Source organism: Lemur catta, chromosome 7, assembly GCF_020740605.2.
Source record: "Lemur catta isolate mLemCat1 chromosome 7, mLemCat1.pri, whole genome shotgun sequence".
Classification (NCBI taxonomy): Eukaryota; Metazoa; Chordata; class Mammalia; order Primates; family Lemuridae; genus Lemur; species Lemur catta.
This window is the reverse complement of record NC_059134.1, coordinates 82,772,718-82,788,508: the sequence shown is the minus strand read 5'-3', so window position 1 is coordinate 82,788,508 and position 15,791 is coordinate 82,772,718. Positions and strand designations below refer to the sequence as shown.

The 15,791-nt window shown below is 45.8% G+C and overlaps 1 protein-coding gene across 4 annotated transcripts in view; it reads left to right on the top strand.

Moving 5' to 3' along the window:
• Positions 1-15,188, top strand: part of WT1 (WT1 transcription factor) — a 46,701-nt gene extending 31,513 nt beyond the window's left edge. For 2 of the 4 annotated variants that reach the window (XM_045557740.1, XM_045557737.1), the window contains 5 exons: positions 4,468-4,564; positions 7,174-7,324; positions 10,502-10,591; positions 11,205-11,288; positions 13,781-15,188. In XM_045557740.1, coding sequence (XP_045413696.1) covers positions 4,468-4,564; positions 7,174-7,324; positions 10,502-10,591; positions 11,205-11,288; positions 13,781-13,902 — 544 coding nt within the window. In that variant the 3' untranslated portion in view covers positions 13,903-15,188. Of the gene's footprint in view, positions 1-4,467; positions 4,565-7,173; positions 7,325-10,501; positions 10,592-11,204; positions 11,298-13,780 lie in introns of all 4 variants that reach the window. The other 2 variants (XM_045557739.1, XM_045557736.1) reach the window with 1 other exon arrangement.
• Positions 15,189-15,791: the final 603 nt, after the last annotated feature.

Genomic DNA, 15,791 nt, shown 5'->3' with positions numbered 1-15,791 from the left:
TCTCTGGGAACATGCAGGGGAGAAAGCAAGGGTCGTTAGGAACCAGGATTGGTTAGCCATGTACAGGACATGTGCCCAAGTCTATTTCTTACTGTGGTAGAGTTACCAGTCCGATAGTGGAACTTTACTAATAGAGTGGATCTTCATTGCAAAAAGATATTAGACTGTTATTTTTTATGTCCTTTTGGACAACGTAGGGAATAAGGGACTAAATACTTAAATGGATGATTTGTCCTAGTTGAACAAAAAAACCAAATGAAATGTCTAAAGTGTCTTTGTCAAGCTGGCCAGTGGTTTCTCACACAGTGGCCTCGTGGTAGGACAGGAGAAGCAATCACCTTTCCCTGAGCCTCCTGTCTCATATCTTTACCTGCCAGCACCTGACCCACCAGCTCTTTCCCCCACCTGGAACCATAGCCGCCCTCATTACACCTCGTCGTAAATTCCTGGAACTTGCTGATTATCTTGACCGAGGAGTCATCAAATCCCTTTTCCCTGACATTCTGCTGAATCAAGTGTCATACCTTTCAAAAGGAAGTTTACTAGGCAACAACATGAAGCTTTTCATAAAGCACCAGTTTCTTATCCTAAGAAAAGTCCAGCCTCACCCAGGCTTGGATCATGTGCCTTGCTGTGCGTGGTGCCAGGTTTCTTTTATGTTTCTTCTCTTTATCTGGGTTGGAAGGTAGATGAATCCATTGCATCCATTTCTGCCCTAAGGGAGGTTTGGATTTCTCAATTACTTGGCCTGGTGGCATTCATACTCTGCTCCAGAACCTGCTTTCTGTGAATGATAACACTCTCTGTCTCTGGCTTGTGATGTTTTTATTTGTTTATTTGTTTGTTTGTTTTTATCATCCAGCCATCCAGCAGGGATCTATGGGTTTTTTTGATGTGGAATGTGCATTTTTTTCTTTTTTTTTGAGTCTTGCTCTCTTGCCCCAGGTAGAGTGCAGTGGCATCATCATAGTTCACTGCAGCCTCCAACTCCTGGACTCAACTGATTCTCCTGCCTCATCCTCCCAAGTTGATGGGACGACAGGTGTGCACGATGGCACCTGGCTAATTTTTGTATTTTTGGTTGAAACAGGGATCTCACTGTTCCTCAGGCTAGCCTCGAACTCCTGAGCTCAAGCAATCTTTCTGTCTTGGTCTCTCAGAGTGCTAGAATTATGGTTGTGCCCTGTCTGGAATGTGCATCTTTGAACTTAGAAATCTCTTCAATCTGCTGGTAGTTCCCTGCCATTCTTGGAAGGCCTTCTGACTCCAGATCTCTAGGAGTCCTACCCTCATTCCTATTGGGTCCTTCCACAGCATGGTCACTGGATATTGTTAAGGATGGTTGTCTCTTGGGGTAAAGCTTGGCCTCACTTGACCATTTATGCTAGCGGTGGGTCTTAACAACGGCTGTTGTCCCAAAGACAGCCTCCATCTTCTTGAGCTTTTCTGTCTCAGGTTAACGCCTGCTAATAACTTATGTCCTGGTGGACTAGACCCATCTAAGTGGCTCCATTCTCTATGATGTCTTCCCTCACGTTGTCCCACAAGGAGACTTTCTAGAATCCTATCAATTCCTGAATATAAATATAATAGGTCATAGCAACAGCAAGGAAGATCATTTCTTTTCATGCACAAACAGAAAAGGCACTTTTTAAACGTAGAGATGACATGGAATGGGAAGCAAATGTACTGGGAGCTGAATCCAGAGTCAGAAAGATTTCAGCAGTGGAGGATGACTTGCTGAAAGAAATAGAATGGAACTTGAAGAATAAATGTATAGTCCTGAATTCCAGTTTAAAAAATCATGTGTTCAAGCTCAGGGTTGGAGATATCTGCCTTAGTTCATGCTAGCAGGTAGGAATGGGGTTAGGGTTTTAATCAGATCTTATTTGACTGGGAAAGGTCATTGTGACCTGAGTTCAAAGGAGTTATTTGCTCTCAGGTGTGTTAATAGCAGTCCTCTGTCCACACTGGGCGGGGGGAGGCCCAAGCCCTCTGCCTAAGGAGAGCTTGGGGCCCCCTGCCTATGAGTCTCTGTCTATGAGCACTGGCAGCCCATAGGCCAAATGCATAGTATTGTGTTTGACTAGTGTACTGATTTTGAAAAATTTGGAATGGAATCCCTTTGGGTGAGGCGTGCTGTCTCCAGTCTTCAACATCTATGGGACTTTCCTGATTCTAGAGGCTTTGGTGTTTGTGGGTGGTTCTCCCTCCCCACCCTACATAGAAACACACTTCTGGAGCACTGAAGCCATCTACACCGACACTTCGAGAAGGACTTAACAAAGGGAAGGCGATCAAGAAGAGGATACTCCAGGTGGTAAAGGGATCAAGGCACCAGTTCACATGGTGACAGTTGATAGAATCACAGCTCTGTAGTGTAGAGAGCTATCTTCAAATACCTTCATCAACTCTCACTTCCTCACTGTCTCTGCAATCTGATTGTAAGGAAGGCAGGCATGGCCTCTTTTTTTCTGGCAAACACATTCTAAAGGCCAGAAAGGCAAATGCTGTCTGGTTTTGGCATTTCTCTCCAGTTTTTGCGTGTTTGACTCTGGGTTAGCTCTTCAAGACACCCCCCCCCCCAGTATGCTAAAAATCACTTGAAGGATGTAGAGATAAGGTGCGGTAGGTTAGAGGGAGCAGAACTGCCACCCATCTCCCCAAACTATGCAGAGCAGACAGGCAATTCTTTCTGAACTGCTTACAGCCAGAACTAAATATGAAACCCCACAGCTGCTGTGGCCCCAGGGATGTGGACATTTCAGTCATCCTGGCAGACACTCTTCCCTTCCAGGAACTGTCTCTTGGGGTGAGTGAGCGTTGAGTCAGCCCCAGGCCTTCCCCACACCCTATCAGATGGAGTGGGCTGAGCTGACAGCTTACCTGCTTCCCTGCCTGGGATCCCCAGAACCAACCGCTAGAGCAACAGGGGCAGAGGATGGAGTTCTCAGCCCTGACAGCCAGTTAATCTCATCTGGAGGCTTTAAAAAATGCCGATGCATGGACCCCACCCTCCAGAGGTAATTTTTAAAAAGCAGCTTTGTAGATTTCACGGACCATATGGTTCACCCATCTAGAGTGTACAATCCAATAGTTTTTAGTATATTCATAGCAGTGTGACCATTACCACAGTTTTAGGACATTTTCAGCAGTTACTCTCCATGTCCTCCAACTCCCCTAATCATAGGCAGCCAACCACTGATCTTTTTGTCCCTGTATAATTCACCTATTCTGGATATTTCTTATAAATGGGATCATGCAATATATGGTCTTTTGTGAATGGCTTCTCTTTCACTTAGCATCATGTTTTCCAGGTTTTATGAATCAGTCCTTCACTCCTTTTTATTGCCAAATAATATTCCATTGTGTGAAGGTAGTTTATTTTATTTATCCATTCATCGGCTGATGGACATTTGGGTTGATTCTACTTTTTGGCTCTTATGAATAATTCTGTTAAACAAAATGTATACAAGTTTTTGTGTGGACATCTGTTTTTATTTTTGGGGGGCATATACCTAGGAGTGGGATTTCTGGGTCACATGGTAACTTTATGTCTAACCTTTTGTGGAACTGCCAGGCATTTTCCAAAGCAGCTGCACCATTTTGCAGAGATATTTCACAGAAACTCCCCGTGGTGATTCTAGATGGGATTCTGATGTGCTGCCAGTGTGGATGAGAATCTTCACTCTGCTCAACTAGGAGTGAAATAACTGCAGAGCAGATACCAGCATTGTACCTAAAGGCGAGAAATACTTTTAGGGTAAAACGTCCACCCCTTCCAGGTTGTCCTTTCCAACATTCCACATCTTCCAAGCTCTCACTGATATTCCAAGGTTACCCTGATCACCCACTAGGGGACTAGTCATTCTAATGTTGCAGGACTATGATCCAGTGCTCACCTGTGACACAGGGTGGCTACGAAGAGTTCAGTTCATCTGGGAAACTGATCTGTAGGTTAAGCTGAATGGGCCGTAAATGTGTAATCCCTGCTTCTGAGGACGTGACATCTCTTCTTGTAAGTGTCATCACTTTTTTGGTGCTATCTGGTAAAAACTGAGTCATGAGGTGCTGGCTGACAAAAATCCAGTGCACTTAACATGAAATTTGAGGCATTCTGCTCATTCCTGAGATATTTGCAGCTGTCCGCTCTGGCATTTAGATAGCAAACAACTTGCTGGGGATGAAGTCCTGCCACTGTGGCTTTTCCTGGCTTGTCTGAGTGAGGCATAGGCCCAGCCAGTGCACCTCAGAGAGTCTGAGGAAGAGAGAGGGGCATGCAGAGGTGACCTGAGCACTGAGCTGCCTCGCCCTCCTCAGAGTATCTCCATGGAGGGAGGCAAAAGCCAGCTATTTTTGTCCTGTGAGCTCTCAAAAAACCATTCCGTCTTGACTGCGGTTGAGCATTTCCAAATGGCAGCTGTGAACCAACCTGAGACTTGTTCTCTCCCTTCTTTGTGTTTGTAGCCACGGCACAGGGTACGAGAGCGACAACCACACAACACCCATCCTCTGCGGCGCCCAGTACCGGATACACACCCACGGCGTCTTCAGAGGCATTCAGGTGAGTACTTGGAGGTGCCCCAGCTGGAAGTGGGCCTCATTGCCTCTTTTCCTGGTCTGGGACTTTGCTGGGGGACCTTTGGTCCTGGCAAATCTGTTCTTAATTAATTATAATCTCCTCTGACACAGGAGACCCCTCCTCTCCCACTGGGTAGGATAAGTCAGCTTCCTTTCTCCCAGAGATGCCGCCTCCTGCCTGACTTAGACCAACATGCTACCTGCAGAAAGCTGCCATTTCCTCCTTAACTGCTCAATTTGCCTTCTCTAGGGTGGGCTGAGGGTGTAGCTCTTGTATTTGGGCTAATTGGGCTTGAATTAACCTCCCGGACCCTTGACTTCTGAGAAGATTTGGCCTGTATTATAAAGTGCCCAAAGGTAGACTCTGTCATGCCAAGGGTGGTTGATAACAATAACAATACTAACTGTGCCACCTATGGCTGGGCATTTTCTATATGCCAGACATTGTGCTAAGTTTTATACATAGACTTTTTAAAAAAATGGACTTTAGTTTTAGGTTTACAGAAAAATTGCACAGAAAGTACAGAGAGTTCCCGTACCCCCTGCTTCCCACCACTCTCACATAGTTTCCCCTGTTATTAGTGTTTTGTGTTGGTGTGGTACATTTGGTACAATCGATGAGCCAATATTGATATGTTATTGTTAACTAAAGTCCAAAGTTTGGGGTTCACTTTTTGTGTTGTACAGTTCTGTGGGTTTTGAGAAATATATATATAATGCCATGTATCTATTATTACAGTATCACCCAGAATTGTTTCACTGCCCTGAAATTGCCCTGGGCTCCACCTGTTCATCCCTTCCCCTCTCCTCTTCCCCTCAACACCCCTGACCTTTTTTCAGAATGTCATGTAGGTGGAATCATGCTCTGTGTAGCCTTTTCAGACTGACTTCTTTCACTTAACACTGTGCATTTAAGGTTTCTGCATGTCCAAATGCAGCCCATTTCCCTTCATTTCATCCTGTGTACACCTGTATGAGGTAGGTGCTGCTGTTAATATTATCTCCATTTTATGGATTGGGAAACCGAAGCCCAGAGAAGAGGAAGGAGTAATTTGTTTAAAATCACATAGCTAGTAAGTGGCGGAACTGAGACTTATATCACAGGTCTTGTCTGACTCCAGAATCTGTTGTTATTAACCACCATGTCATACTGCTTGTTAGGGAGGCACAGGGCTGGGGGAGGGGGAAGTCTCCGAGGAGAGTGAAGAAAGTAAAGTAGAAAGGTAAAAGTTTCAGAGAACTCAGTAAATACCCCGTTCGGTCTACAACCGCCGCAGAGCCTCTTTTGGGTGGTCAGAACCACACGCAGTTACCAAGGGTTTGCATTTGTGACTTATAAACAGGACTCCATGGCCGGCTGCACTGTGAGTAACAGCTGTGATACTTGCACCAGCGTAGCTGGTGCCCTAGAAATAAGTTGTGTGCGGGCCAGGCCCCATGTGATAAGTGGGGCAGGCAGCTCTGAGATGTTCTGACTGATGTTTCCAGAAGTGTCGTGAAGATGGAACAGTGTACTCCTCATCCCAAGCCTCCCAATGGTGAGAAATAAAGGCAAGGGTTGCAGAAATACAGAAATCTGACAGAGGTTCAGGAGGAGTCATCCAATCTCTCCCCCAACAAGTGCCATCGGAATCCTTCACCGGGACCCTGACTGACATTAACAACTCAGTTTTATATCTTCTTCCTGTGCACTGCATGTAGGATGAATTAAGGGAAATGAAAAGTGATTCCTTTGCCTTCTTTCCCACCAAGCCCAGTTTGACAGACCCACTGCCATGACCTCTAATAAACTCCAACTCAGACAGGTGTTGATTATACCAAACAGCTGGCTTGACATTTAATTTTATGCCACCATGTGCCCTGAGACACTGTGGCCTATCAGCACCAGCCTTTTATGTCACTACAGCACTTTTTCTTCCAGAAAAGAAAGTGACCTCTCAGTGCAAGGCAGTGTGGATAGGGACTAGAACATAAGCATGGGCAGAGGTTGTACTGGCTACACCATGGGCTTCTGGTGGAGTTGGCTTCCCTTCACAGAGAGGACCCCCAAATGCAGGGACTCCTTCTTCTTTGTCATTTACTTACACATGGATGGTCTGGTCAGTTTGGGGCTTGTGCAGTATCCCATTTTTGCTCTATTACGGACTTCCCCACCCATTGCAAATTGGGCCCAAGGTCATGTGGTTGTGTCTTCGAGTGGGAAGGAATAGATAGATTCTGAGACTTGGGACTTCCAGACCTCACTGCCTTAAGTGGAGAAACTGAGAGGCAAGACGGATTGGGAGCTCTTCCATGCACCAGCATTTCTTTTCCAGAGGCCCTGGGTCAGCGACTTCAAATAGACTCCATTTCAAGTACCAGTTCTGGTTGATCAGGAGCGATGATGTGAGAGCATGGTATTGTAGAATGTCCTGATCTATCATCCATTAGTGATGTCTGCCATGGGCATCTGGGGTGTGGATGGGAGTGTTTTTAGGTCTGCACCTGCCATCTGTTCTTTGGGTATATTCCAATGCTGACTTTCGCTCAGGACCAACATGAATGTTCACATGTGGCTTAAAGCTTCCAATTTGTCTTGTGCTCTGCCTCCAGGACGTGCGGCGTGTGCCCGGAGTAGCGCCAACTCTTGTCCGATCGGCATCTGAGACCAGTGAGAAGCGCCCGTTCATGTGTGCTTACCCAGGCTGCAATAAGAGATATTTCAAGCTGTCCCACTTACAGATGCACAGCAGGAAGCACACTGGTAAGTGTGCCCACTGCCCTGCCACGGGCAAGGGTGGTTCAAGCACTCCTTCTCGGGGCTCTCTGGTTGCTAAGGACACCGGTGATTTCTGGGATGGAAAGAAGGCCCTGCCATGAAAGGTCTGGCTGGGTGGTGGAAGACGGCTGCAGGGCCATTTTGCATCCTGATTGTTCATCCTTCATTAAAGAGGTCAGTAAATTGTCTTCAAGAAGGAGAGAGCAGAATGGTAGAAAGAAAATGCTACAGAATTAGAGACCCATGTTTGAATCATGTAACTGTTAGAATACTATTAGTACTTCTAAAGAGAGAGGAGCTAGCCTGGGAATATGGCAATCAGATGGTTTTGAGAGGTTGCTGAGTAAGGTCATTGTCATACCCAAAAGAGATGGTCCAAGGAAAACCTTAATTGCTTGGCTTAGTAAATAACCAACAAGGTAGGAATGGGAAAATGGATTGTAGGTTTAATCTTTGTCATCACTGTTTAAAAAAAATAAGAGAGATGATTTTTGAAAATATGCTGGTGAAACTGAATTTCCCCCCAGGTCAAGGACTCTGCTTCTGGGAAAGAGAGAATTGCCTTGTCTGGTTGTTGGCCACCTTGCATGTGAGCAGCCGTTTAACAAATGTCTGCTCTTGGCTGTGTGGGTGCCAGGTGGGAGTGTGGCTGGGTCTCCCCTACAGGGAACAGTTCGAAGCCCAGGCTTTCTTACAGAGGAGCTAGTGCTGTTCTTTCCATAACCGAAGGACAGCTTTATGGTTATGATGACTATTACAATTTTATTATCCCTGCTCACTTTGCTGCTGGGAAGCTGGAGAAGAAAGTGAGGTGCACTCAGATCTCTTTAAGCCACTGGACTTTGCTTCTTCGTTGTGTCTGGAGGATGCAATTCTGGCATAATGCTGAGTTTGCGCTCAGTGGACCAGACTTTGCGGCTAAAGATGAGAGAACCAGTGGTGTGTTCTATTTTTACATATTTTCTCACATGGGATCATTTGAAAAGTGTCTGTCAAGATTATAAGGAAAATGATAAAGTAAGTAAAATTGTGCCTGGAAAAATGCAAGGGAGCACATTGCAGGCAATATGGTTGTAAAAGCTTTTTAATGGGACAGAGGCACTTAGAACACAGTGCAGTTAGACAGCTGTGTGAAGGGAAGGCAGTGAACAGGACAGCCAAACCCCCAGACCTGCTGGAAGCTCTTCCTTGCAGAAGACGAGGAGGGCAGGTTGGTATTTAATAATCCTACACCCTTTACTTGAAAGAGTGCAATATTTTCTTATTTATTATAACTGCACAGACTATTATACTTTTTACATGCTGGGCTCTTTATGTATATTATTTTGTTTAATCCACACACAAAGCAATTACCAAGAGGGTAGGATATAGTGGAAGCAGGACTCAAACTCCTGCCTTTTAACTCCAAGTCACAGTCCCCCCTACTCAAAGACTTTTAAAGGTCTGCTTTGTTGTAAGGATATATGCAAATGAAAAGGGACTAAGAGAGTGTATGATCATGTACTAAATCAGAGACCAGAGGAGCTGAGGAGTTCAGAGGGCGTTGATTTGAGCTCAGGTCATCTGAGAAGGTTTCTTAGAGGAGGAAGGGCTTAGGTTAGCCATCAGAGGCTGGTAATGTTAAGCAGAGAAAGTAAAGGATGGGTAGACACTCAAAGGCAGGGGAAAGAAATCAGACTGAAGAGGGTGTTGTCTTCTCGAGGTTGCAGAGGTGAAGTGTAAGACACTGGGCAGGATATAAATATGAAGTTAAGGAAAGGCTCCTGCCCTCCGGGTTTTCCAGCCCGTGGAAGAATGTAGACCTGGACACGGCTTACCACGTTAGATGAATGTTACAGAATGTTCTGGAATACATTCTGTAATGAGGGAAGGAAGGGCTTTAAATCTGAAGATGCAGCTTCCAAGCAGGCATTGCAGAGGAAGTGGCATTTGTGAGGGACATATGGTGGGGTTTTGGGTTGGAGGTAGAGACAAAGGGCATTTCATGTGAGCAGAGTACAAGGAAGGCTTTGGGAAGAGTGGTGAGCTCTGGGGCAAGATCTGGGAATATAGATCCATCAGGGAAGTAGCGGGAGTTTTAAGGCTGGAAAGGGATCTGGGCTCTGCCCTGCAACAGCAAGACCTGACTGATCCTGGGCTGGCTTGCTGTCTGTCCCAGAATGCTGGTGACTTGGGATTCTCCTAAGAAGGTGGGAAGGTCCGCAGTTGGCTCAGGGTACTCATGGGGCTCAGAGCCTGGTATTTGGCTGAACTTCTTCTAGCAAGGATGGGGTGGGGCTTCTCCACTCTGCGGCAGGAGGTTGTGTAATTTCTCTTGTATAAACGATACCGAAAACTATCTAAGTGCTTTGGCTTCTGGTTTAACTTGAGTGCCTCAGAACCGTGGAGTCATTTATGCTTGACTCCAGAATGAGAAGCCAGTGGCAGAGAACACCAAATCTTTGGGCCATAAAACACTTATTTTATGGGGTTGGCCTCAAGGCACAAAAATCCCAGAATCCTGCCTCAGACTCAGCCTTAGGAGTTACCGATTTTGGTTTTTATTTTATTTGATTGATTGATTGATTGAGACAGAGTGTCACTTTGTTGCCTGGGCTAGAGTGAGTGCCGTGGCGTCAGCTTAGCTCACAGCAACCTCAAACTCCTGGGCTTAAGCGATCCTCCTGGGCTTAAGTCCTCAGCCTCCCGAGTAGCTGGGACTACAGGCATGCACCATCATGCCTGGCTAATTTCCTCTCTATATATTTTTAGTTGTCCAGATAATTTATCGATTTTGGTTTTTATTTACCTAAATACTCCCTGCTAATATATTTTGAGCATTTCCTCTGTGCGAAACACGGAGCTGAGCCCTTTACACGATGGTCTGGTCTGATCTGTCCATGTCCTTTGAAGTTGTCAGATTACTGGACCCATTGCACAATGGGGAAACCGCGCCTCACCCAGCATTTTAAGTGGCGGAGCTGGATGTGACCCTGCAGTCAGACTTCGCACCCGAACCCTCGTTTATTCCTAAGTCACAGGTTAGGGACTATCTACTCTAACAGGCATCACCAAAATGCCTGAGGCTTTTTGGGGTCCCTTCAGTCCCAGTAGGAGAGGTGGCCTTTAATGAGACCCCCATTTCCAGTATCATTTTCAAATAGAACGTGTGTCTTCCCCAAGGTGAGAAACCGTACCAGTGCGACTTCAAGGACTGTGAGCGAAGGTTTTCTCGTTCAGACCAGCTCAAAAGACACCAAAGGAGACACACAGGTTTGTAGGTTCACTTCCCGCTGCTGCCAGTCACGTTCCTTTGGGGTAGGGTTGATTTCCTCATTCTCTTTGTTGTGGGATACGGATGAGAGGGTCAGACATGTGTCTGGTTTTTCCAATAATTTTTCTCGTCTAATCTCTGGGAATTTTCCTTCTTTTAAAAAAAAAAAAGAGAAAGAAAGGAACGAAAAGGAAACATCCCACATTTCTCCTGCAAACCACAGAGCAGTGCAGTCCCACTAGCAACGGACTGATGATACACTGAGTATCGGCAAAGGCCAAGGGTGGCGGAGGGCGGAATCCGATCTGTAGGGTGTGATTCACTTTTTCTGTCTCTGACGCAGCTGAGACCTTCCAGCTGGTGAGAAGCTGGGCTGCTGTGGTTAAGGCATGGTTGTTCCCAAGACAGAAGCAGGTCCTTGAAGCTTACTGTGCACAATCAGGTGGTTCCTGCTGGCCTGGGGTGCTGGGGAAATCCGAGGGCGAGGCAGATGTTGGTGAGGCAGATGTTGCCGGCGTGGCCGGGCTCCTCCAGCCGCCAGGAGCTAGCCTCGTGGGGCTCGCTGGGCCCCGCATTATTAGGGCCGAGGCTAGACCTTCTCTGTCCGTTTAGGTGTGAAACCATTCCAGTGTAAAACTTGTCAGCGAAAGTTCTCCCGGTCCGACCACCTGAAGACCCACACCAGGACTCATACAGGTAAAACAAGTGCGTAAACTTTTCTTCACATTTATTTTTCATTATTTTTTTAAAACGACTGTTGAATGAAGTTGTCTGTGATGAGAGAGATGGGAAAAGGCTAGTGTGAAAGTTCCAAGGTTTAGACTCGGTTGAGAGAAAGAACAGTGCATGGCCATCTCTAAATAATAAATGATAATATTTTTAAAGAAGGGGAGGTGGGAAATACAGGAGAGGGATGTGAAAAGAATGCCCTGAGTGCCCAGACTGAAAACTAAGAGATAAACTAGGTCCCTACTGTTTCCAATGTGTTACATCACATTCTTGTCACCCTGTTTGACATGATAATCAACCTCACAGACAAACAGCAGAAATTCTAGCACGCCAGCCGTTTATTCTTCTGAGAGCTCCTGTTTCACCACACTATTTTCAGAGAGCTGAGTCCTTGCTCTGCTGAAAGTTAGTGCCTCAGGGGCAGTCTTGGTTTCTGCCAGACTGAGATCAGATTTGGAGATCATTTCCTTTGTGCTCATATAGAGGGGACAACAGCACATGAATCTGGCCGCTGAAGGGTTTTGCTTTTCCACAAGGCTGGTGTGATTCACTGAAAACAGCACCGCCTTCGTTGCATATTTTCTACCTTTGGAAGGAAGGCCGATGCTTAGCTTATCTCACTTTATCTTCACAACATCCTTGTAAAGAAGAGTGAGGTAGGCATGCTTTATCTCCATTTTATTGATGAGGAAACTGAGGCTTCCTAGTGATTAAATGACTTGTGATTAAATGACTTGTGATTAAATGACAAAGCTAGTAAGCAGCGAAGCCAGCTCCGTCTGCTCCCAGCTCGCTTTGTCCCATTGCCTCCTGCACTGGAGAAGGAGCCTGGGTTCACTCAGCACTCAGGGAGGATAGAGCAGAAGACAATCCGGGTCAGCAAGGCTGGGGACCACTGAGGACTGAGGAGAAAAGCTGACGAGAGAAAAGGCTGGAATTCGTCTATCAGGAGCTGGCCTTTGACAGCGCAGTTGGAGGTGGGTGGGGAACAGGAGCCAGACCAGAAGAGCAGAGGAACTGTGAGTGGGCAGTGAAGGAAAGGATGACATCACAAGACCCTGGGCAGTCCCAGATCTCAGCCCAACAGGCCACACTTAAAGACAGAGCCAAGGCACCTGTGCCCCAGAGTTGGTGAGATGGGCGTCTTGTGCCTCTCCCAAAGGTGCTTTTGATGTCACTTCTTTGACTTAGTCCTGAGCTCACAGTTGGTAGCAAAGAGTTATGGTCCCGTGTACACCACCCCTCCATTCCTCCAAGTAGGTGTGAAGTGACCTGTGTCACTAGCAGGCTGTTGAACGCTATATTTGTTTGGCCCCCAGTCTGACCTTGGGACACAGCCCTCCTGGGACATTTTTCAGTGCTTGTCCCAACCAGTAGTTCTCAGAGGAAGCAAAGCGGGAACCAGCAATATCCCAAGAAGATCTATCAGGTGGCAGGGGGGATTGGCTCCTGCGGCTTTTCCTTTAGGATAAAGCCACAGCTGTATTTGCATTATGGCCAGGCCTGGGAGCTGATAGAGAAAGAACACAGGCTTTAGAATTAGACAAATCTGGATTTGGGTCCTGCCTAGGTCTGCCCTTCCCAGGTGTCCAACCGCATTTATAGAGGGGGGTATTAATGCTTCCCTTACGAGGCTGTTGTAAGGAATACATGAGGTAATGCGTGTGTGTGTGTGTGTGTGTGTGTGTATGTGTGTACAAGGCTTGGCATTTTAACCATTGAACAGATGTTAATTACTGTCCCTAATGAGAATGAGGCTTGGAAAGAACTTCTCAGGTGCTCCTTAGATGGGGAAGCCTTGATCTTTTGGCAAGCTTGTTAAAAATCTCAGAGCCATGCCTCAACTAGAATCTTCCATATAACGGATTATGCTCTCAGTAACACTTTAGGATAAAAAAAAAACAACATGCAAACTGGTATCAGTGATTTCTTTAAAAATATTCAGCCCATCCAGAATGTCTACACAGATGGAGATGTTGAAGCTACAGTGACAGTTCTACTGCTAGACAGTGGTCCCTCAGGAATGCCCAGGGTGATGATCCGGAGGCCCCTGCAGCCCAGTTAAGCCCAGTTCCCTACTGAGACAGCAGAGGTGAAAAATGTACACAGTTCGCAAAACACTCTGTCAGCAGAGGTTGAGACAAATATTTTCCCCCTTAGTTAAATATGAATTGGCCAGACATTTCACTAACTAGACTTAACTCCTTCTCTCTCGTTTTCCAAGTCTTCTCACCTAAGATTATTTTGTCATTTTTACAACATTTCAATCCTCAAAGCCCGCAGAGGTGCTGCCATTTCAAGGCTGCCTAAGAAGTGAGCCCAGTTGATCCACTTAGGGAGAGAACCGTGGGGGGAATCCAGAGTGGATGCGTTGTGGTAACTTAACGCGGCCTTTGCTAGTTGAACTTGTGCCCAGTGTCTCCACTGCAAGTGTCTCTGACTGGCGATTGTGTCAACAGGTGAAAAGCCCTTCAGCTGTCGATGGCCCAGTTGTCAGAAAAAGTTTGCCCGGTCGGATGAATTAGTCCGTCATCACAACATGCACCAGAGAAACATGACCAAACTCCAGCTGGCGCTTTGAGGGGTCCCACCCAGGGACAGTTCCGTGTCCCAGGCAGGACAGTGTGTGAACTGCTTTCAAATTCCTCGTCACTCACCTCTCTAAGAAGGAAACTGCGGTTGATCTTCTTCGTCCGACTTCCAAGACAAGACACCTGTGCGACTGGATCCTACCAGGTTTGCCCTGAGAAGTTGGTCTCTGCTTTGCCGACTTTTAGTTGACTCACAGGCCCTGGAGAAGCGGCTAGCAGCGTCCGGTTAGTTAAAAGCCCATCGTCATTTGGTCAGGATTTTTCACTGTAAGAAGAGCCGTTGTTGATAATGTCCCCTCACCCTCCCCTTCTCCTTTTATGCTCGTTTTCACTAGGAATGGAGTTATTGTACCATTTTCCATCATGGAATATTTATAGGCCGGGGCATGTGTATGTGTCTGCTAATGTAAACTTTGTCATGGTTTCCATTTACTAATAGCAACAGCAAGAAATAAATCAGAGGGCAAGGCATTGGGGGTGACTTGCGTCTAACATTCCGGAGGTCAGGCAGGCTGCTAACCTGGAAGGCAGGATGTAGTTCTACCAGACAACTTTCAAAGCTCATGTGTTTCAAGCAGCTTAAAAAAGAATCTGAACTAACCAGTACCTCTGTATAGAAATCTAAAAGAATGTTACCGTTTAGTGAATTCAATGTTAACATTAGCACAATGCTCTTAAGAAACTGTGTTTGAAGATCTGAGATTTTATTTTTTGTGTTTTTGACTTTTTCTGAGTTATAATCGGATGTGTCTTCAGAGATGTACATGTCTCCTCACACAAAGGAAGTGGAATTCATTCTCATCATTTGGGGTGTCGTTAGAGTGTACAGACCATGCTGGTTATGTGGCTTCAAGTTGTAAAAATTAAAGTGACTTTAAAAGAAAATAGGGGCTGGTCCAGGATCTCCAGTGATAAGACTGTTTGTTCTTAAGTAACTTAAGTAACTTTGGGTCTGCAAGTATATGTGAAAAAAAATGAGACTTACTAGTGTGAGGAAATCCATTGTTTTAAAGGTGGTTGGGTGTATGTGTGTGTGTGTGTGCTGTGTTTCATTTTTCTAAGGGAGGGAGTTTATTATTTACTGTTGCTTGAAATTATTGTGTAAATATATGTATCTGACAATGATTTGCTCTTTGACAACGACTAAAATTAGGAAATGTATAAATATTAGATGCATCACTGTTTGGGTGTTGATCTTACAAGGTATTGGTGATAACACTAAAAATGTAACCTTCATTTTCACTTTGCTCTCAATTAAAGTCTGTTCAAAAGGAAAGTGGCATGATTCCATCAGCTGTGTTGTGTTTAAATCTCATGGCCATTTGAGTCTCTTTTAAACAGGTAAGAAGATGCCACTGACATTGATGGCTGAGCCCATCCAGGCAATGACTGTGATTTATGTCTCTCTGTCAAACCTCAGGGTGGAATCATCTGTCCTAGAAGCAGCAGAAAGGGCTGCCTCCTCCTTGCATTATAAAGCGATTGTGCTCATGCTGTGGTCAGATGGGGTTAGTGGATAGTATTGCAGGAATTGTGCTTTAAGGTTTATTTATTTTGAGATAGGGTCTTGTTCTGCTGTCCAGGCTAGAGTGCAGTGGCATCGTCATAGCTCACAGCAACCTCAAATTCCTGGGTTTAAGCAATCTTCCTGCCTCAGCCTCCCATGTAGCTGGGACTTTAGGGTGCGCACCACCACGCCCGGCTAATTTTTCTATCTTTTGCAGAGATGGTATCTTGCTATGATGCTCAGGCTGGTCTTGAACTCCTGGTCTCAAGCAATCCTCCCGCCTTGGCCTCCCAAAGTGCTAGGATTACAGGCGTGTAGGGTTTATTTTAATCGGGTTATCATTGCATCACTTCTTATTTCAGATCAGCAAGA